This window comes from Macrotis lagotis, chromosome 7, assembly GCF_037893015.1.
Source record: "Macrotis lagotis isolate mMagLag1 chromosome 7, bilby.v1.9.chrom.fasta, whole genome shotgun sequence".
Classification (NCBI taxonomy): Eukaryota; Metazoa; Chordata; class Mammalia; order Peramelemorphia; family Peramelidae; genus Macrotis; species Macrotis lagotis.
In genome coordinates, this window is record NC_133664.1 from 10,231,282 (window position 1) to 10,254,840 (window position 23,559).

Consider the following 23,559-nt stretch of genomic DNA (forward strand, 5'->3'; position numbering starts at 1 on the left):
AAGGTCATGATGAATGGGCTTCTTCTTGATCCATGTCCTGGACTGCCTGGTTCCAATTCTTTGAGGATTATTGGTTGAGTATCTTCTTTCTACATTATAGGCCTTGCTCAACTAGTTGCAGATTTCATTTTGACTTTATTGTTTTCCCTTTCTACCTCCACACCCCTTGACCTCTGCCTCTTTTTGTTCACATTCTGCTCCAGGGAATCAGGACCTGTTTCTGGTGCCTAAATGCCCTATTACTTGTCTTGATCCATTAGCCCTAAAGTAATTCTTCTCTCACCTGCTGAAGCTTAAAGAAAAATGCAAGATCGCTTACCCTTCTGAGAATGACCCACAATATGGTGCCAAACTCCCTTTTCCCCCTTTAGCTCAAAGGTTTTCCTTATTACATTTACATTTTCAGTCCAACACAAATACTCAACATTCACTAAATATATCTGATAGTCTTCTGCCTTCAGGTCTTTGTCCATGTTTTCCTCTACTTCTAGGATTTTCTTTCTCCTTCATCTCAACCTGTCGCTATTCTACCCATCCCTCAACATCACGGTCTACATCACATCTTCCATGGCATCTTCCATGGTTGTCTCCACTGAAAATGATTTCTCCTTTATCTGGTCTCATGACATGTCAAAATCTAATATTCCAATATTATTATTTTCTAATTTATACTTTGTTTTCTTGTCCTAGTCATCTTGGCAAACAGAAGTAATCAATGAACAGTATTCAAAGTGTGTCCCCAACTTTAACTGATCTAAAGGGTCGAACAAACATGGAAAGTCTACTTAACAGCTCTCTTCTTTAACTATTTATAAAAAAATTAAATTTAAAATTTAAATCTTAAAAAATTAAATCAAGTTTCATAGGGGCATGGATCATATTTTATTAAATGCAGATCTCTCTACCTTAATATCTCGTAAAGTGCCTAATATAGAAAGTGTTTCATAAGCATTTATGAATGCTACATCTGAATACCCTTCTATCTTTAAGGTTCAGTAAAAATTATAAGCCAACATTTGAATCAGTCTTATTTATTTATAGAGAATATGAGCCTTTTCCCACTTTGTCCTCTTTTTCTCGTAACCTAGCAAACTACCCTACACAGGTCAGACTTACTACATGTTTCTAGAAGTATAGTAAATTGAACCTTGGTCTCCTAATGGAGAAAACTCAAGATCCTGAATCCAAGAAACTAAGGAATAGCAACGTCCCCAAACCATCAATCAGGTCTGCTTCCAGACTGCTGCCATAACTGAGGGAGGAAATCACTGAACATTACCACCACCAACTGCTCATCAGCTGACCCTACTAGGTGGATAAACATAGAACCCTGGAGGTGGCAGCACCCCAGGGACCACTAGTCTTGATTTCAATCTAGCCATCATCTGGGGAGGCAACTCCTGTGGAACAGGACAGGCTTTTCTCAACCAATTACTACTATAGTCTTGTCCACCATTTATCTTCTGAGCCTAATGGAGAAGCTCATAGACCTAAACCCAAGAACCTCAGAAATAGCAAAGCTATCAGCCTAGGTCCTTCAGGAGCTAAACTGGAAAACAGTCCTGATTTAGAGATATCTCCTAGGAACTGCTCCTGTTCTTATTATTCTGGTGCTAGCCAATAGTTCAACATCAGACCCATAGGATTTCATCAGTAAAATGACATTAAAGAAAAAACTGAGGGGTGGCTAGGTGGTGCAGTGGATGGAGCACTGGCCCTGGAGTCAGGAGGGCCTGAGTTCAAATCCAGCCTCAGACACTTAATAATGACCTAGCTGTGTGGCCTTGGGCAAGCCACTTAACCCCATTTGCCTTGCAAAAAAAAAACCTTAAAAAAAAAAAGAAAGAAACTGAACCATCTGCTTTGCCAAGGACCAGTGAGACGGCTCATCTAATTTGCAATTGAAACTTTCCATAATGCATTGTTTTCTCATTAGAATACAAGTTTCTTGAGAGTAGGGACTAGCTGATTTCTTCATTTCTGTTCCCATTGTTTAGCAAATTGTCAGCTAATAAATGTTCATTCATTCATTCTCTTAATACCAATCAACAATACTTCACATATAATAGGTGCCTTGAATAATTATTGAATTTTGAATACTAAACATTTTTGAAAATAGTCTAGAGGCAGCAAGTGGGGCAGGGAATTGAGTCAGAGATGAATTTAATTGCCATCTCAAATACTTAGTAATGTTAACCCTTATGTAAGCCAATAACTTCAGTCTCAGTGTCTTCATCTAAAATGATGATAATTTTATTGTGAGGATTAAATGAGATAACATATCCTTTAAACACTCTAAAACTGCTATCATCATTATTAAAAATACCAAATTGATCTTATTGTTTATGCATTTTAAATGAGTCTTTTCATTTTTGTTTGTTCTCGATGAGCACTGATGTCCCTTGAAATTTTCAAATTCAATGATTCTCTGAAGATTATCTTTGTCCCAGGAGGAGAAAACTTGATTTGCTGACATACTGTTTGCCAGGGCCAGCCCCCTTCATATGTGCCACCATCCTGGAGAAAAGAACTCTTGTTTAACAATTCCCTCCCACCCCTCCCATTCCCCACCTCCCCCACTTGAGTAAAGAATCCTGGAATCTCCAGAAGCATTTTAGGCCAAAGACTCTACTTCATGTAGTAAATGCTGTTTATGTATATCAATTAAAGGCCAATTAATTCATTAAAAAACTCTCCAGGAATAACAAATTGAAATAGCAGCCTCTCTATTACATAATTGTTCATTCTGAACAAATAGGTTTGGAGCCCAGGCCTATTTATTTAACGTACAATTACTGTCCAATTTAATCTAAATTAAATGCTTACTGGAAGTCTATAATTTGAAGTGTTACTGAAACTTGTTTTAGGCAGGGAAAAATCAGACATTGTCAACTAGTGCCCCAAGGTCAGATGATTATCTTTATAATTCATATTTTGGGGTATAGAAATTAAAAACCTGTGCTATTTGGGGGAAAATGCTTACCCAGAGTCAGTTTTTGGCTTTCAAACAGTACTGACGTGCCCACTTTCCTTAGCAATAAATGACCTGTTTCCTCCTATGGGACAAGCCTTGGAAAGGCCATCCAGATGGACCACAGTGAAGCAGCAAATGCCTCTTGAGTGAGCATCTATTGCCAGTTAAGCATTATTTTAAAATGCCTACTATGTACCAGGCTAAGTATAAAGCTTGGGAATACAGAGAAAGGAGAAAAATATGCCCCTGTCCACAAGGGGATCACGTTTAGCTGACTTAGGATGTATAGCCTGGTGCTTCAAGAGGTTGTAAAACAGCTAATTGTAAATGATGTAGGACCCAGGAATGACCTACAGGGACATAAGGGAAGGGGAAAGCATCTATTATTATGAACCCAATACTATGCTAAACATGTTACAAATATTATCTCATTCAATCCTGTAGGTTGTTGTCATAATGAGGAGTCGTCATCATCATCATCATCATCATCATCATTATTGCTGTTGTTAACATTATGTTTTTATTGTGGTTGTTGTTATCCCATTTTACAAATAAGGACATTGAGGAAAATCGTGGTTAAGGGATATATCCAGGGTAGCATAGGGAGTGAATAGCAGAAAGGAGAGAAGGCATTGGACTTGAAGAGCTTTGTGGAAATGACCAGATTTGGTGGCACATTGAAAGAAGATTTTCTGAGAAGAATTTTGGAGTTATTGAGACCAAGTGAGTCCAAGGGGGAACTAGAATGACTGGCGTGACTTAGGTCTGGGAGTTAGATGGGAGGAGGATTTCTGAGGTCAGAGGTCAGTTTATTCTCGTCCCAATTGTCAAATCTCCAGAGCATCCAAATGAATGCCTTCCTTCAGGTTTTTATATCTTCTTATTTCTAAATATTTCCTCCTCCTTCTTCCTGCCTGCCTCTCCATGTTATCTTTTGCCGAAACAAAGAAAACCAATTGAGCAAAATTTGGTCAGCCAATTCTCCATATTGGGTCTGGTAGAGTCTTCCATATTTATTAATACTCCCCTCCCAGCTCTACCCCCCCAAACTCTCTCCTGAGAGGAGGGAAGTGTGTTAATTGATCACTTGCTATGAAAGTATCTGGGGACCTGAGTGCTGGGAACAAAGTTGGGGTTGGCCTTTGATCTGAGTTCATGTGTCTTTTGACTCTTCTCTTTGGGTTCCTGCAGTTAAGGTCTCCTTGGCCTTTCTCTTCTACTTCCTTGGTTCTATTCTAAGCTCCCAGAGTTTCTTTGAATTTTTCCAACTCACCATTTCATATTAAATGAGGACAAGGTAAGTTTCTGGAGGGCAGGGAATCTTTGAGCTTTTATCTTTGAATCCCCACTGCTGGCCACAATGTCTGAGAGATGTGAAGTGCTTGTGAACTGCTTATTACTGAATTAATGTTCCATGACATGAAAATGCCTGAGTTGGGTTGGCCATGCCCTAACTAATGGGAACCACTACCTTGTAGAATAGGACTTTTAAGTGAACTAGAATGCCTTGATGTTTGCCATGTGCTTCTTCCTATATGACCCTAACAACAAGACCCATAAATTAGGATATCTTTTACAAATGAGGAAACTGAGTCTAAGTGTGGAGGTGTCAGAACTAATAAGGGTCTGAGGTAAGATGCATGCTGGGCTCTTTCCACGTCTGAAGTTACTGTTCACCCCAGTCTGTCAGCCTGAAAGAGATGCTTCAGGTGCCTCTTCAACTGCTTGAAGTGTTGAATTGTTGAAATTCTGCTTAATCTCTTGGGATCCCAGCAGGACGTGACAGCCCTGGGGAAGAGACCAGGCTCTAAATCAGACCTTCCTCAGCTTTTCTTTGTCATCTTTGTCACTATTTCTGTCTGGTCCTGATGGGATGTTACGGTGAAGAATCTGAGACAGAGAGAGACAGAGAGACAAAGAAGAGAGAGAGACAGAAAACCTCAGACAGACAGACTGAGTCTGTAAGGCCTTGCAGCACCAGGCAAAGAAATTAACCCTAGATTTGGAAACAGAGGATTTGGTTACAAACCTTGGCTCTCCCTCTTAGGATCACTTCAGCCCATCAACTTGTCTCCCTTGCTCTGACCTTCCTCATCTGTGAGATGAGGGTTTGGATTTAATGATGCCTAAGTTCTCTTCCAGATCTAATCAATACTTAGTAGGCACTGACTATTCTCCAGTAGTCCTGATCCATATCTGACCCCTGGACCCAGATGGCTCTGGAGGAGAAAGTGAAGCTGGTGACTTAGCACAGCCTCCCTCAGTCAAATCTGATTCATGTGCTTGTCATGGCCTCAGCTCCCTGATGTCATGGTCTCTTTTGAGAATGAAGAACAAACATCATCATTATCATTATGTGATAGATACTGTGTTAAGCAGTGGAGATACAAATAAAGGTCAAAATTAGGTCTTGCCTTCAAGAAACCTCTATTCTAATGGAAGATACCTTCAAAGAACCAGAGCCCTAGTTGTGTCCACCTTGGATGGGAGGAAATCTCAAAGGAAAGGCAGGAGTAGTTTGCAGGGAGGGAAGGCTTCTTCTAGAAGATGGGCTTTGGGATAATCCAATGGCCAGTTAGTGTTTGTAGTTCTTGTGACTTCCAGCTATCTAATTAATTGCTTACAAATATACAACCCAAATATGTTTATAAACAAACCAGAGCAAGGGCATTTTTCTTTTTTTGGTGTGAGTCTGTCTTGCTTTTGAGTCAAATCCCACTTCTATTAAGTCAATTATGCATGAGCATTGATGAGAGAGAGAATGAATCCCATGTGTTTGATGCTTTATTGAAAACAGCGGCCAGTTGGGTATGGGCAAACACAGCTGCATCTGGAGCTTGGCAAAGGATTCAAAAACATTTTAGTGAGGAGGGGGGAAAAATAAAGGGAGAAAGGAGGGCAAGGGAAGGTGGTACACCCAGCCACCAAAGTGTTTTCTAAGAATTTTAAGTGCTAATTTTTAAATTTATTCATTTTAAAGAAAATTTAATTCATATGTTTCTGGATTTATTTATTTATTTTTATATTTAACTCAATACAACATTGTTTGTGGAGTCACTCGATGTCCAAGAATCCCTCCTAGAGCCATTTCTTTAGAAATGGAAATATTATTTGAACAAATATGATGATGGCTTTCCATGTGATATATCAATTCCAGATTTGGTTTTGTAGGGCTCATGATGTACATTTCTATTAGATGTTCCTCCAAGCTCTGTGAGATAAGTTCATGGCATCATAGATTTAGAGTTGAAAGGAATCTAAGAGAGGATAAGGCATCCAGTGCCCATATATCAAAGATGGAAAAGTTGAGGAATGGAGAGAGTATATGGCTTATCACTTAAGTAACATAGTTGTTATGGACCTGAGGTAGTTACTAAACTCAGATTTTTCTGAATCTAAATCTAGCAAAAATAATACTCTATCTACTATTTACATCCTTGGTGAATAAGCATCAACCCTACTTTACAAAGGAGAAATCCAAGTCCCAAATAGACCTGGGATGTTTGCATTTATCATACATGTCAGATTTAGCCTTGAAAGACTAGCTAAACTTCTGGTGAGCCCATAGAACCACACTGACCTTCTGGCAAAGTTTCAGGATTAATTTAGGTTTGGGAAAGTCAAACTTTCCCTCCAGCCTAAAGAGGATACCACCTATGAGAGTTCCAGGAACCATTCATTTTAAAATACACGGAGTGTCCCCAAGAATGACTTTTAAAATTTCTATAACTCCAAAGTCCTTATCCCATACATCTGCCATCCTTATGGGAATACTTGAAGAAAAGTCCACGCTGAAAAGGACAATCATTAGGGACAGAGATTGGACCCGTGGTTTTCTTGGAGTAAAGAAAACCCAGATGAGAAAACCCTTTCTACCAAAGCAGGTCATATTCTTTTCTGAAACCTTCCAATTTAAAGAGTTGTTCAGAACATTTGAAAAGGGAAGACACTTGACATGGCTTCCATGGAGAGTTTCTCTCCCTCTCTCTCTCTCTCTCTCTCTCTAAACCCTCCTCCTAGTGCTTCTGGTGGGAATCCTGACACACCCCAAGGTGGTTTGCTTGTTTGTTTGAATCAGTCTTAAGTTGTTTGTTATCAGAAATTAGAAAAACATTTTTCCAAGCTTTAGCCACAAGGGTTCTACCAAAGTTGTCTAAATGGAGATGTTCTACTACCATGCTTTATCAAGCTGCCTCTTTATCATCATTGATATAGTAATAAATTCATCACTAATACAATCATATAATTCATAGAGAACATAGCAGTCTATATGGAAGAGAGCATTAGTGTTGAAGTCCTCAAAGACCTGGGTTCAATCTCACCTTTGATGTAGAAATACTAGCTTTAAGATACCAAATGTCAGAATCCTTTGTTGCACTAGACAACTCTCCAAGATAATGAAGGAGAGAAGAAAGAGCATGGACTCTGGAACCAGGGAACCTGGTTTCAAAGGCATCTTGCACAAGTCACTTTACCTCTATTGGCCTCATTTTTCTTATCTGTGAAATGAAGGTTCCTTCTGGCACTAAATACATTGTCATATAAAGTTATAGATAAGCTGCACCAACAGAAGAAACTGCCACTCTGGGAGTTTTCTCGCAACAATAAAATCAGAGTCTGAGCTAAAAAAGAGAAATTCTCATCATTGTGTTATTAATTAATAAACAATACCTCAGGGATTTACAATCTGATTGATGAGGGCCCCCCTTCAGTAAGAGAGAACTTCGCTCTTCAGCACTATATTAGACAGTCTTTGTGAGCCATAATGGCCAAAACATTTGTCTACCTCCTACCTATTCTGTCTTGAATGTCAGTAGTGTGACCCACAGACAGACAGTAGTTTAAGCTTTCCAACTTGAAGACTCCTTTAGTAAAGTTGATTTGGTATTGGACTTAGATTTGAGAAGTCCTCAAGGAAATTCCTACTTTTATGCAGCTCAAGGCAAATCGCCCAACCTGTTTGTGTTTCCATTTCTTCATTTGTCGTACTTTGTATCTCGCTGAGTTCTTTGGAGAATATTATGAGATGATACATATAAAAATTCTAAATAAATGTTTGCTTATTATGTATAATATAAATAATATTTATATATAATATATTAATATAAATAATATATAAAATAAATTATACGGAACCTTAGAGACATAATATTCTCATTTTACAGATGAGAAAAATGAGGCCAATGGAGGTTAAGTCACTTGCTCATGTTAAAAGACAGAATTTGAAACCAGGTTCCCTGGCTCCAGAGTCTATATTCTTTCCACTCTATTTCATCATCTTAGAGAATTGTCTGGAGCACTAAGGGGTTGTGACATTTAATTTACTATCTTAAATAATAGTTTTGAAGGTGTAATACAATTGATACCCCCAAACACTCACCTCCTTAGCATTACCTTCACCCTGGACTAAGGTATCTCAAAGAAATTCAAAATCAGGTCCCAGATTTTTTTCAAAATAATTTTTACTTTCATTGAAAATGAATTTAGAAAGGTTCTCAGGACAACAAATACGTGATGATCTCAAACTTACTGTAATGTTCAGAAAGATATAAATACATTTACATTTAAAAATCACACAAAGTACTTTTAATTCAATTCAATTGAACTCCACAAACATTTAAGCCATTATTAAACATGGTATCTATAAAGACCTTTCATCTCTGCAGAATAAACTCTTCCTGGACACAGATGAAAGCTTCCCTATTGTAACAATGGAGACTATATGAGTCAAACGATCCCCACATCATCAGGAAACAAATTGTGAGTGTGTACTATAGGAATTCCCACATTACAAGTCTTAAAAGGTGATTTCTGTGGGAAAACTTCCCTGCCATCTGCAGCAGTCAGATTTTACTTTGAAACAGAAATCTGAGGATCTGTTATACTGCACTGCTCTGTAGGACACTGAGCAGTCAGACAGGCTCCTCTGTTGACCCCAAACATTATCTAATTTGACCTCTACTCCATAGACATGTCTTGGGACCAAGGAAATGCAGGGAGACTTAGTGGGAAAAATCTAATGTGAACACTCAAGTGGTCATCATTACATCAGTTTTATATATCTCTTTTTTGTGGTCATTTCATGATAAAAATTTCATTTTAATTTAATTTGGTACCTAAAATACATGAAAACTTGGATGAAATGATTCAGAATGAAATAAACAGGACAAAGAAAGCAACCTAGACAAAGACTGAAGTCGTATGAATGGAAAGAATGAGAAAAAAATCAATATTGATTTATCTGTTATTATAATAACTAAATGAGAATTTGAAAGAGAAATGAGGATGTACTTTCCTTTCTTATTTGCTGGGGTGGGAGGACTACAAATGTGGAACAATGCAATAATTATTGAAATTGATTGATGTGTTGACTAATTTTGGTACATTTTCAAAAATTCACCTTTTATTTTTATTCTTTGCTATAAGGGATTTATGATTTTTTTTAATTTGGGAAGGGGTGAAGATTACTCTTCCATACACAGATGGACACACTGCAACACTATAAAATAGTGATGTTGTTTTGGTTCTCTTTTAGAATTAAGGATAGAAACCAACATGATATTTCCTTTTTTCCCCATTCTTTTATGAGTACTATTTTTAAAGGTCTATATTGCTCTTTCTAGACATTAATCAAAACTGAGCTCTGTTGAGATTTTCCTATAAAAATTGAGGACAAAATAAAGCAAAGAGAGTTCAAAACTCTGATTTCCCACCCTTCTTTGGAGTCAGGTTCTCCCAGAACTGAGCTCAACCCAAGTGAGTATAAAACAGAAGCCTCTTGTGGGAGGAATTGGGACACCTTGGGCAAAAAAGAATATTTCTTCAAATACAAGTTGTTTGCCTAAAATGATGTGAGATATTTGAGGGCCAAATCAACACCTAGAAGGAGCCTCGTTTCCTACCTACTCCCCACAACCATTTTCCAGGGAGACTTTTTGTTTCACTTGCTTCTGCAAGAGCTATGGGTCCTGCCTCCTTAGTAATTGAAACTATCTGTGAAAAGGAGGATTCTTACCACCAAAATGCTTGGCGCTGTCCAACCTAGAATATGAATGCCGTTTAATCAATGGAACTATTTATAAGAAGGGATATGATCATATCTTCTGCTATTATACCCCCCAAAATATAGTCTTTCCTTCTGGTTAAAAGGAGAAGCTTCAAAAAGGAAGTGTGAATGGTTCAGTCTAAGCATATCAAGAAGGGCACCCAATGACCTTACTTGATCTTTCCAAGCTTATCAATAACAAATAAAGACAGAGATGGCATGTTCTTCAAATTAGTAAATAAATCAAGACTGGGAAAGAGAACTAACTGAATAGATAACAGAGTAAGGATCTAAAATCATCTTGAGTGGCTAGAGCATTGGACTGAATCCAAATCTACTCAAAGTAAATGTTAAGTCTTGCATTTGGGTAGGAGTGAAAATTCCTCAAATATGATGGAAGGGAGAGTTATGAATATATATACATACATTTGTGCATTTTTATTTGTATAGGGGACTCACGAGTGCAATATGAGTCAATAGGGTGGTGTGGCAACCGATGAAACTCAATCAATCTTTGGCTGCTCTGTGAGAGATATGACTTCTAGGAAAAGGGAAGTGATGAACCCATGTTCAACCTCATTTGGTGTTTTGTGTTCAGTTCTGGTCATTACTAATTTTTCAGGACATTTATCAACTGGAGAGTTTCCAGAGGAGGGCATCTAGGATGATGAAGGACCTTGAATTCATGGCATGTAAAGATCAGTTGAAGTCACTAATCATGGATAGCCTGGAGAAAAGAAAATTTTAGAGGGGCATCTTCCTAATAATGGATCTGACCATGTTACTCACCTCCTCGAAAACCTTCTGAGACTTCCTATTGGGAATAGCAAGGATTCTGGAACTGTTAGAGTTTGAGGTTTCAACATAAAAAAGACAATGATTATAGTTATACTATTATGTGTTGATTGATGCTGCTGCTGCTGCTGCTTATTCTTTCTTCTTAAAGAAGACCATGACATTAGGGAGGTGATGCCATGACAAGCTAGTGAATTGTATTTGAAAGAAAGGGATGCTGTATTAAGTCACCAACCTCAATTTCTCCTCTAGAATCATGTGGGTCCAGTGAACAAAGATGAATCAGGATGACTAGAGATGGCCCTGGATGTGAGGCAATAAAGGTTAAGTGACTTACCAAAGGTTACACAGCTAGTAAGGCTCAAGTTTCTGAGACAGGATTTAAACACAGGTCTTTCTGTCCCCAGGGCTACTGCTATATCCAATGTAACACCTCACTGACTTTTATTGTATTTTATTTTATCTCCCCCCAACCCCATTACATGAAAAAACAAGTTTTAACATTCACTTCCAAAATCTTGAGTTCCCAATTCTCTCCCTTTCTCTCACCCTACTCTTCCTCATTGAGAAGCAACTTACTTGATATAGGTTAAAATTATGTAGCCATGAAAAATATTACTAAAATAGTCACGTTGTAAAAGTAAACATAAATCTCCCCCCTCCCAAAAAAAGAGAAACCTTAGGAAAAATAAAGTGAAAAAAGCATGCTTCAATTTGTATTCAAATATCTTCAGCTCTGTCTTTGGAATAGATGGAAATTTTTTACCATGAGTCCTCAGAGTTCTCTTGGGTCACTCATTGCTGAGAAAAAGTAGATCATTTATAGCTGGTCATCCTGCAATATTGCTGTTACTTTGCTTACAATATATTTTCCATTTCATCTGATAATGTAAGTTTTTTTAAAGTTTTTGCAAGGCAATAGGGTTAAGCGGCTTGCCCAAGGCCTCACAGCTAGGTAATTATTTAGTGTCTGAGGCTGGATTTGAACTCAGGTACTCCTGACTCCAGGGCTGGCGCTCTATCCACTGTGCCACCTAGCCAGCCCTAGTGTAAGTTTTTACTGAGAGCATCCTGTTCATCATTTCCCTTAACAAAACAGTATGTCATCTCAATTACATACCACAATTTGTGCAATCATTCCTCAACTTCTGGACATTCCCCTCAATCTCCAACTCTTCACCATCATAAAAGAACTACTATAAATATTCCTGTACATTTGGGTTCTTTGTTTCTCATATTTCATTTCTTCTGGAATATAGTCCTAGCAGGGGTATTACAAGGTCAAAGGGTAGGGATGGTTTTAGAGACCTTTGGGGATAGTTCCTAATTGCTCTACATATCATTTCACAACTTCTTCCACAGTGCATCAATATCTCAATTTTCATACCTTCTTCTAACATGTCATTGTCTCCTTCTGTCCTATTAGCCAAGTCAATCCAAGGTTATACATCAGAATTGTTCCAATCTGCATTTCTTTTACTAATAGTGAGTTAGGACATTTTACAAAATGTTTTAAATTGATTGCATTAATTAAATCTGAAAACTGTTCATATCTCTTCATCATTATAAATTGGAGAATGACTTATATTTTATAAATTTGATTCAGTTCTCTATGTTTGAGAACTGAAGTCTTTATCAGGGAAAATTGTTTCTATAGTTATTATTGCTAAATGTATTTCCCTCTAACCTAATCCCCTACCCCATTTATTCTATTCTCTCCTTTCTCTCTGGCCCTCCTCAAAAAAAGTTTTTTTAAAAATTTTATTTATTTAAGGCAATGAGGTTAGGAGACTTGCCCAAGGTCACAGAGCTAGGTAATTTTTAAGTATCTGAGGCCGAATTTGAATTCAGGTCCTCCTGACTCCGGGGCTGGTGCTCTATCCTCTGTGCCACCTAGCTGGCCCTCAAAAAAAGTTTTGCATCTAATTATCCCCTCCCACAAACTGCCCTCCCTTTTATCCCACCCCCACATCATTCCTTTTCTCTCCGAATTTCCTCTAGGATAAGATAGATTTCAATACCCACTTGATTGTGAATTGGCTCTCTGAGCCAATTCTGATGTGAATAAACCTCATTCAATCCTTCTCACCTTCCCCCTCTTCCACTCCACTGAAAAAGCTTTTTCTTATCTTTTATGTGAAATAACTTATTCCATTCTATCTTTCCTTTCCCTTTCTCCCAGAACATTCCTCTTCACCCATTAACTCCACATTTTTAATATATTATACCTTCAAATTCAAATCCCACCTGTGCCTTATCTATTTTTTGCTCCTTTTATCTGTACTAATAAATGAGAAATTTCCTACTAGTTATTAGTATAATCTTCCCATGTAAGAACATAAGCAGTTCCACATAATTAAATTCCTCATGATTTGCTTTTCCCATTTACCATTTGTATGCTTTACTTGAGTCTTGTATTTGAAGATCAAATTTTCTGTTCAGTTCTGTCATTTCATCAGGAAAATTTTAAAATCTTATATTTCATTGAATATTCATGTTTTCCTCTGAAAGAGTATGTTCAGTTTTGCTAGGTAGCTAATTCTTGGTTGTAATCCAAGCTTTTTTGCCTTCTAGTATCATATTCCAAGCCTTATAATCCCTTAATGTAAAAGCTGCTAAATCTTGTGTTATCCTAGTTGTGGTTCCACAATATTTGAACTGTTTCTTTCTGACTGTTTGCAATATTTTCTCCTTGACTTGAGAGTTATGAAATTTTGATATACTATTCCTGACAGTTTTTGTATTAGAATCTCTTCCAGGAGATTATCAATGAAATCTTTCAATTTTACCCTCTGTTTAGAATATCAGGCAGTTTTCTTAATAATTTCTTGTAAAATTACCTCTAAACTTTATTTTTGGAGGGGGGGGGCATGGCTTTCAGGTGGTCCAATAATTTTTTAATTATCTCTCCTAGATCTCTTTTTCCCAGTCAGTTGTTTTTCCAAAGGTATATTTCACACTTTCTTCTAGTTTTTTATTCTTTTGGTTTTGTTTTATTGTTCTTAATTTCTCACAAAAATCATAAACTTCCCTTAGCTCCATTCTGTATTTTTAGGAATAACTTTCTTAAGAAAGCTTTTACATATCCTTTTCTTTTTAGCCAATTCTACTTTTTAAGGCATTCTTCTCTTCATGGGTCTTTTGGATCACATTTTTCCCCATTTGACCTAGATTGGTTATTAAAAACTCAATTGGGGGGCAGCTAGGTGGCACAGTGGATAGAGCACCAGCCCTGGAGTTAGGAGTGCCTGAGTTCAAATGAAGCCTTAGACACTTAATAATTACCTAGCTGTATGGCCTTGGGCAAGTCACTTAACCCCAATTGCTTTACAAAAAAATTCAGTTGGTTATTTTATTTAGAGTTTTTTTTTTCTCCTTCACCATACTGACTTGGTTTTCATGAGTTTCCTGCAAAACTCTCATTTCTCTTCCCGGTTTTTTTTCTTCTAACTCCCTTACTTGATTTTCTAATTTTTGACCTCTTCTATGACCTGAGACCAATTCATATTTTTGTAGGCTTCAGATGCAGAAGCTTTGACTTTGTTATCTTCTAAGTGTGTATTTTGATCCCCCTTGTGACCAAAGTATTGTCTATAGTAGGATCTTTTTTCTTCTGTCGTTTACTCATTTCCCCAGTCTATAACTTGATTTCTAACTTTTTTAAAAAAGTGGGGGCTCTGCTCCTGGGGTGGAGGATACACTGTCCTAATCTTCTGATGATATTTGCGGTTGTTTTCAGAGACATTTCCAAGGACCTGCAAGTTTTCAGCTCTTCCAATGTCTTATAAGAGACTGTGACTACTCTCCTGGCCTATGTTCTGATTTGTGGGTAACCTCAAACACTCTTTTCTGCCTTGGAACTGTGAGGAGAGTCCTTGGTTTGCTAAGGCAGTAAGCTTTATTGTCTTTCTACTTCTTTTCCTGAGACTGAGTCCCCAGTATGCAATTTAGGTTTAAGTATGGATAAAGCAATAGAGCCTTTCCTCATGGAGAGTAAAGAGATCTCTGCAATGGCCCCTAACCCCCTTCACCATCTATGGGTTGAACACTCCAGAAGAAGCTGCTCCTGATTAGTAGGAGTTGGGTCTGCTGCTGTGCTGGGCTCCCCTTTATCCTGGGGAAGCAGAGTTTTCCCTCTAACCTTTCAAGCTGTCCTTGGCAATGCCTGGACTGAGAGGTCTGGGGCTGGTTCATTCTGCTGGCCCAAGCTACACCATGGGTCCTTTCTAAACCTGGTATAACAGACCCTTCCCATAGATCTTCCCTATTGTCTTGGGCTGGTACATTGTTTCACTCAATCTGTTTGTGGGTTCTGCCACTCTAGAATTTGATTAGACTCATTATTTAAAGATATTTGAAGTGGTTTGGGGTGGGGAGCTTGGGTGAGCTCCTGCCTTTACTCCACCATCTTGGCTCCACCCCCTGACTTTTTTTAACCTGTTGATTAAGAAATCTTTGATAACATTAAATTTCAGTGAATTCACTAAGACTTTTAAAAGAATTTATGTTATTAGTCACAATACTTGCAAACTTCCAAAACATAAAAATGCTTGCATACATAAGCTTCTTCAGGTGGAAAATGAGTAGAAGGTTCTGGGATTTTTTACCCCCCTCTAAATTCATGAATTTACATAGGGGATTCTTGAATCCTTTGCAAAATTTCCCTTCTCAATTTCCAACTTCCTTTTTTCTATGGCCCATAGTTTAGCATCTATTTGTCAATGAGATGATAAGATCATAGATTTTGAGATTGACAGGACATCAGTGATCAGCTTATTCAACCCTCTCCTTTTACAGATGAGGAAACAGAATCAAAGATCTAAAATGGCTTGCCCAAGGTCACACAAGCAGTCCCAGAATTCACATTCTTCTGTCTCCAAATTAAGGACTCTTCCTAGTGTAAAATATACAGATCTCAATCTAACAATCAAGGTCTTCCCAATCTGGTTTCAGTCATATTTGACCAATTCCTATTAGCTTGTTCTTGCCAGATAAGACAAGACCATAAGTAGCTCTCTAATCTCACTTGACAGTAAAATGCCTCTGGAGATGGATAGAGATCTTCTCCCATGCTCTGATGACTGAAACAAGCTTCTTCTCTTACAACTCCACTCAAGCTCACCTCCTCCAAGAAGTCTTTAATTTTCCACATATCCCCAGTTGAGAGAAGCTTCTCCTCCCCCAAATTGCCCTATGATATTTTGTTTAGATCTTTTCTTTGTTCCCGTCATAGTCTACCTTATGTCATATGTGTCTTTGTATTTACCATGGCTCTTCCCCTAATGGATGGTAGGCTCCTTGAGTATAGGAACAATATTATTTTTCAGCTTCGTTTTCCCAGCATTGAACACATATTATTAAATTCAAAAGATTGATGGTGAAATGTTGTACCTGTGAAATAATAATCTGTTTTATAAACTTTTTATTAGATGGGAATTAAATGTTACACTTTATTTTTAATCATTTATTTTGCTGTCTGTTTCACATACTCATTTTCAGTAAATTTATCTTTCTTCCCACTCCAGGAACTTATCCCTTATAACAATTTATAAAAGAGAAAAACCACAGCAAAACTGGTCATTATGTCATTCAAGTCTGACAGTCAATGCAGTGGACCATACTTTGTTCACTGAAAAGAAGGAAAGATGATGCATCATCATATTTCTTCTTCAGGGTCAAGACGGATCATAAATAATTATTTTCACAGACTCCAGAGAAATAGAGTGATGGGATCCTCTCCTTGCTCCTCCCTTACAAGTTCCTAACACCAAGGAATAAATTATAAATGGTTATTAAATATTCTGATAGAGAACCTTTGGGAAAGTGTCACTTTGTTTGGTGAACTTTCTTGTGGTCATTGACTGGGCTATTAAATATATTTCCTTTGGTTAAACCCTGAATGTCCTTACTGCAAAGTTCTATTTAAAGCTTGCTCTTGATCATGTTCTGACACCACCAAAGATGTTGACACACTTCTCATTTTACTGAGCCCAGCAAAATCTTTCCCAGTGAAAAGAGTCCAAAATTCAATTGATTGCTTAGTTGAGCAATTTTTACAGAAAAGTCAAGACCAGAATTGCTTCTATTCATTTTAGGGTATTGGACAACCATATGGCAAATTTATAACTAGAGGCCAAACAAATGGGACCTTGCCCCAGGGTGCTGAAGTTGAGAGGGTCCTCAATCCTCACTGTTCTTCAGAATCACAGAAACAGCTATAGCTGGCAAGAAAAAGGAGCTAAAATGGGAAATTGTTAAACTTTATTTTCCTATCCAGCAATATTCATACAAAAGGAAGGGAATACGTACCTACTGCATGTCACCAAATATTATTTGATTTGATCTTCATAATCTCCCTGGTAGGTAGGTGCCATTGTTATCCCCCTTTTGTGTTGAGGAGACTGAGGCAACAAAGTGACTTGCTCAGGGTCAAGCAGCTAGCAAGGATCTGAGGACAAATTTGAACTTGGATCTTCCTAACTCCCCGACCAGAGCTCTGTGCACTTGTAGCTGCCTCTGGTCTGTCTGCCAAGCACTCCTTGACCCAGGTTTAAAAATTACTCCTTAGAGCTCTGTAGTGGTGAGTCATGGATAAATTCTGGACCTGGGCTCAGCTGCCAGCCCTGTCCTCACTAGTTTTGTGATGAATGACCAGACCTGTAGGGTCTCTCTTACATCTATAAGTTATGGATGTGTAGGGATCTTAGATTCTAATGGAAGCAGGTTTGAAACCAATGAAATCCCAGCTTTTTTACATAGTGTCAGGTGAGGTGCCAGGTGAGGAACTAAGATTGAAAATGTGCATTTTTTCAGGATGAATTAGCAGTTAAGATCTGCTTCTAGGTTCATAACCATAGAACTAGGAGGGACTTTAGAAATCGTCCAGGTCAAGGGGTGGCAAGGTGGCACAGTGGATAAAGCACTGGCCCTGGAGTCAGGAGTACCTGGGTTCAAATACCGTCTCAGACCCTTAACAATTACCTGGATGTGTGTCCTTGGGCAAACCACTTAACCTCATTTGCCTTGCAAAAACCTAAAAAAAAAAAAAGAAATCATCCAGGTCATTCCACTGATTTTACCGATGTCAAAAGTGAGACCCAAAAAGGAAACTGGCTTACTCAAAGACAGCATTAAGTTAGGACATGAACCAATGTCTTCTTATTCCAAATCCTTTGACCTTTGCATTATACCTGTGCTCCTTATAGTAGGGTCTTCCTTCTTATATTTATGTTTTTGTCATGAGAGGGAACCCCTGTGAATAACCTTGAAATCCTAGAATCTCTTTCTTTCCATTCTAATAATTCTACACTCTAAGAAGTCTTCCCAAAGAAAGATAAGTTCATGGCAAAGTCAGAAAGATCCCAGGATCTGCTATAAATCTTGGTGGCATCTGTCTCAGTGAGCATAGGGGGCTCTCACTTTCCTTCCAGACCCCACCTGCCCAGCCTAGGCATCATATATTACTTTTCAGTGAGACCCCTGCCCCTAAGTAATGACTCCATCCCAGTGTGGCAATCTTCTGGATAAACTCAACTCTATAGGACACAGAATGACTCTCTCCTGGTCAACCAGTAGCAATAATATTATAGGGATGCCTCTTAGATGATGTTAGAAATGTAAGCAGGCATGAACAATTTGTAATGGTGTTTTACAAATAACGTCATGGAGTTGTAGTGGAATCACCACCTGAGGGATGTCTCTCTGTAACCATATAGTACATTGCTTGGGAAGTGGTAGTGGTTTTATAAATCCCTGAGTGATTAGCTGTTTGAATCATTGGGTGAGAAATGGAAGGGACTCATAGATTATCCTATCCAGGGCTCCTTAACCTGGGGTCCATGAACTTGGTTTTTTTAAAAAAAAAATGGTCTGGTAATTCATTTCCACATAACTGGTACATAAGTCATTCTATCTTTATACATTTGAAAACATGACTCTGAGAAGGAATCTGTATCTTTACTAGATTGCCAAAGGAATTCTGAGAAGTCTTGAAATTCTCCAACTCTGCCTTACCCCAACACTGTCTACCTGAAAACTTAAGAATATTCAAAGTCTTATAATATTTGGATTTCATTTGCTTTTCAGAAGAGCATTTCAACTTTTAGTTCTCTCACTATGTCTCCCAGGCCCAAATCCACTTGAAAATCTTTAAGGGTCCCTTATTACCTCATGGATAAAATTCAGACACTTCAGTCTAACCATTAGCACTTTCCATAATATAGCTCCAACTTACTTTTCTGGCCTTATTTCAAATTGCTCTCCATTACATAGCGGTCTCTCCAGTGACTAGCTCTCCTATTGATTCCCAATATACAACATTCCTGTGAGTTAGTGAAAAGCAGTTTGATTGGTGAGGCTCCGGTCCCCACATGCATGTCTGCTAGGTCTAAGAGAGCCTAGAGAGTTGGCTCCCCCCACCCTCCCCAGACACTGCTGTGGCCCTGTTAGAGTGAGTTTTCTCTGGGTCTCTGGCCCCTCTTTCTCCTTCTTCATTAGATAATTTAACAATAACTTCCTTTGAGTGGTTTAGATTATCCCACTACCCTGGCTCAGAGGAGTCAAAGGAATAAACCAGGAGTGCCAGGAAAACCATTTGCATAGATCATATATGTGCATAGACATGTATAGTCTGTATAATACATAGAATATGTGTGTGTTAACTTATTTATATATGCTTGAACTCAAATGACTTGAGATCTTTGAATGAAATGCACTTCTTACTCCAGCCAACCAATTAATCAATCATTTATTTTTTATAAGAGACAGAAGATATTCTCTGCCCTCCAGGAGCTTCCTCCATGTGGAGCTGCGAAAGTGGGAAGAGAATCCACTCTCACTCTTCCTCACTGCCATCCATTCCCTTCCCCAGGATGCCATTAGTGTGTGGCTTGGTAACTCTTTCATAATGACTTCCTCCCTTTTGGCACAGTGCTGTTGCCCCCTCATTTAGGCCCTGCGACAGGCGGCCACCTCATGCTTCACCTGCTTTCCCTCCTCACCACCATCTCTCAGGTGAGATGTCACCTCCCTTACAAGTCCAGGGGCCACCTACTACATGAGATCTTTTCTTGTCCCTCCAGCTGTTCATACTTTTCCCTCTTGAAGTCTCTGTATACCCTTTATCTTTGCTTGTAGACCCTTAGAGTTGTTGCCTTAGAGAATGGGAACCCATTTGGACCAGGGAGTGTTGTCAAGTAACTGATGTTTAATAAATGATTTCTGGATTTAACTGAATTTTTTTTCTTTGGGGGAAGGGGAGTAGAATCAAAAGTCTAAGAATATTTTGAGGAATTCTTGGTGATATTCAACCATGAGCAAACAATGAAACAAAGCAAGCTATTCCAACCAATTGGTATGTTGTTGAGCTTGGCCAACTTGATCTTGCAAAACCCCTTTTGATAATTTCAGTAATGGTCATGAATTAGACTTGTAGTCTGTGAGAAAGAGGAAGGGTACCTAAACCTGTGCCTGGACTCCTAAGGTAAGTGTGGGCAGCAGAGCATCCTGGGGCTCCAGAGAGGATGTGGTATCTCTTTGTACTGGGACATTTTGTACAGGGCAGAGCTCAACATCCTGCTGCCTCACTCACTTATTCTGAAATCACATGTGTAACATGTGGATGGAAATAAGCCCTGTAGGTACAAGAAAGTGGAAATTGGCTGAAGATCAAAGGTGATCTTCATTCCATTCTGGCCTCCAATTTTTTATTATCCCATCTAAATTTAGTCTTTTATAGATTTGTGTTTTTTTTTTCATTTCAAGGGGAAAGGGTGAATTTAAATCAGAGATTGGGGATTTTCTTTGTTATTCAGCCCATATGTAATTTGAACCTCTTAGCAGTGACTTTAGTTGATCAAAACCTCAATTGGTAGGAAGTTTCAGCACAAGGAATGGTCTGATGTATTAATATTTCTCCCTTAAATATGTCAGTAAAACCCTAGCTGGCTTAAGTCACAGAAAAAAAATGCCTTCAAAAACCTGGCCAAATTCAAGATTTAGGAATCTGTGTTGACTTATTAGACTTAGTTCTTTTCCTGCTACTCACCAAATGTGTAAGCAAGTCCCTTCCCTCTGCCTCAGTATCTTCATCCAAAGTTAGATAAATTGTAAAATTCCTTCAAGTATTAAATGCTTAAGATTAGCAAGGAATCATACATTTCAGGCACAGGACATACCAGAGAAGCCACTTTCATCTCAAAACACATAATCTCTTCTTCACTATTTCCAGTATTATTCATCCAACTTTTTCTTAAAGACTTTCAGAAAGGGACTGTAACTGTGACTGTGACAAGAGAGGGGCAGGCAGTGGTTGTGGTATCGGAGAGCAATGTATTCAGACCTCCTTTATTATCATATTTTCACCATAGCACATACTCTGAGGGTCACTGTTTCAACCTCAGAGTTTAGACTAACGTGTTCAATTCCCAAAGCCAGATTTCTGACCTCTCCTCTTGGAGTTCTTGTAGCTTCCCTGAGGGAGTTTCTCCAAAGCCGCCATCTCGTGTACTACAACAATATTGAGGACGAGTGAACATCTATCAATATCTATTGACAAGTTAGCATCATTAGCTTTTCCAAAGTGATAATTCTTATAGCAATGGGAAGAACTCTAAATATAGAAGGTCTTCATTGATCTCTTTCCAGTATCATAGGCTGTGTCTTATGACTTTCTAATATTCTGTGCCACTTACAGAATCATTAAAGTCTGTTTTCTTATTCTACCTAAGCCGCGTTTCTTTTGGTGCAGTATGGAAATAAAGGAAACACATTCATGGAGGGGAGGAGTCTGAAGCTGATATTCATAGAGTACAAAGATGAAACAGGCTCACTCAACTGGAAATCCTCCAAATATGGATCTAGTAACAGATGGTGAGAAAATCCTTGACTTGTACATTGAAGGATCCTTAGTGAGCAGTCAGTTCATCAGGTCAGGAAATTCATTTCCAGGGTGGGTGGTGGTTTTCCCAAGTAAGTAACATAGTCAGAATTTGAACCCAGATCTTTTGAGTTTATATAGACTCCATCCTCATTTGATGACCAGTCAAGCTAGGTTTAGAGTGAATTATCCTTTCTAATAAGGAAATAATAAGGTTTTGGTGGCCACAGCACATGGTAAGACCATATACAATCACTCAATCACCCAATCAGTCACATTTATCAGGCATCAGATTTTATCAGAGCCAGTGATAGGTGCTGGAATAGATACCCAGAAGGAGACCATTTACCATCAAATAGCGGACTTGTTCTGTTCACAGATGAGTGTGAGGGAGTTATGATCTGCTCAGGGAAGAAAACTCTTCATAGAAGTGGAATCATGAATTGTTTTGTGCAGTAAGAGTATTCCTGGATTTGGAAGTCAGAGGCCCTTGATTAAAATCTCAGGCCTTCTACTTACAAACTGTGTGACCTTGCCTAAGTAGCATCATCCTTCATGATGTGATCATATACAAATAAGAGGGTTGGACTATTTACACACTAAGACTCTGAACCTAATCTTTCCATGGAATGGGAAATTCTTGATTTTGATGGACATTTGATTTCTTTTGATTTCATATTTTCAAATATTGTATTTGTTCTTGATAGGTTTCGGTAATTTGACAAGGCAACTGATGCAGGTGGCTGATGGACATGTGGTGATGGCTCTGGAGGGAGGACATGATCTCACTGCCATCTGTGATGCATCAGAAGCCTGTGTGAATGCCCTACTAGAAAATGAGGTAAAACAATAATTAAGGGTCTCGGGAGCAGAGGGGCTGGAGGAGGGAGTGGTGAAGAATGAACAAAGTTTGCAAAGGGAATGGACTCCTCTTCACAATAGTGCATTTTTCTCTAGGAGAAAGTGATAACTTTGATTGGTCAATGCAAGCACAATAGATCGGTGGGAGATAGCAAGTAAATCAATCTTAGCTCAGTTTGTATAACCTAAAATTTTAAATTCCTTCATACCACAGGAAGCTAATCCACTTAAAGAATCCACATAGAGATCTTTTCCAACCAGTTATTGAGATAGCATAGAAGGTATGTCTACAGTATCCTCAGAAAGAAGGCAGTTTTATCTAGGTATATATAGTAGATTCAGTTAGAACCTTGATCAGAAATCAGAGTTCTTACTATTTCCAGCTGCTTTGGCTCTTGGTTCATATCAGACATCTTTAAAAGGTAGAATCACTTGTTTTGATCTTTTGTCCAAACCTAAGATTTTCATAGGGGTGGGTAGCCTAAGAGGAAGATTAAAGTTGAGTGAAAAGGTCTGGGAAATTCCCTGCAGATAGATAATAATGGAAGTCATGGGAGTTGATGAAGCACCAAATGAGAAAAAAAAGAGGAAAAGAAAGAAAAGAGATCCTAGGACAGTGAAAAATACAGGAATAGATGGGGGTGAAGATATAGCAAATGAAAGAAGTTTTTAGCCAGATAGGAGGAAGAGGAAGGATAGGAGGACAGAGGGCGGAGTTGTAAAAACCCAAAGAGGAAAGATTATTTGGGAGGAGTTGGACAATAGGGAAAATTTAGCATAAAAAGATCAATCAATGACAACTAAGTAAAAGCCATTTGATGAAACCATTCGGAGATAATTAATACACTTGGAAAGAACAGTTTCCATTCAGGTAGAAAGACTGAGAAGGGCCCTTATGTCTTTTTTCATTGTATCCTAAACCCTTAGCATGGTCCTGGGTACATGATATATGTTTCATACATGTTGAATGGAAGGAAAGAAGGAAGGAAGGGAGGAAGGAAGGAAGGA

At 38.4% G+C, this 23,559-nt stretch overlaps 1 protein-coding gene across 6 annotated transcripts in view; it reads left to right on the forward strand.

Annotated features, from left to right (window-relative positions):
- HDAC9 (histone deacetylase 9) overlaps positions 1-23,559 on the forward strand; it is a 947,449-nt gene that overhangs the window by 865,380 nt on the left and 58,510 nt on the right. For all 6 annotated transcript variants that reach the window (XM_074195439.1, XM_074195435.1, XM_074195433.1 and 3 more), the window contains one exon: positions 22,398-22,531. In XM_074195439.1, coding sequence (XP_074051540.1) covers positions 22,398-22,531 — 134 coding nt within the window. The remainder of the gene's footprint in view (positions 1-22,397; positions 22,532-23,559) is intronic.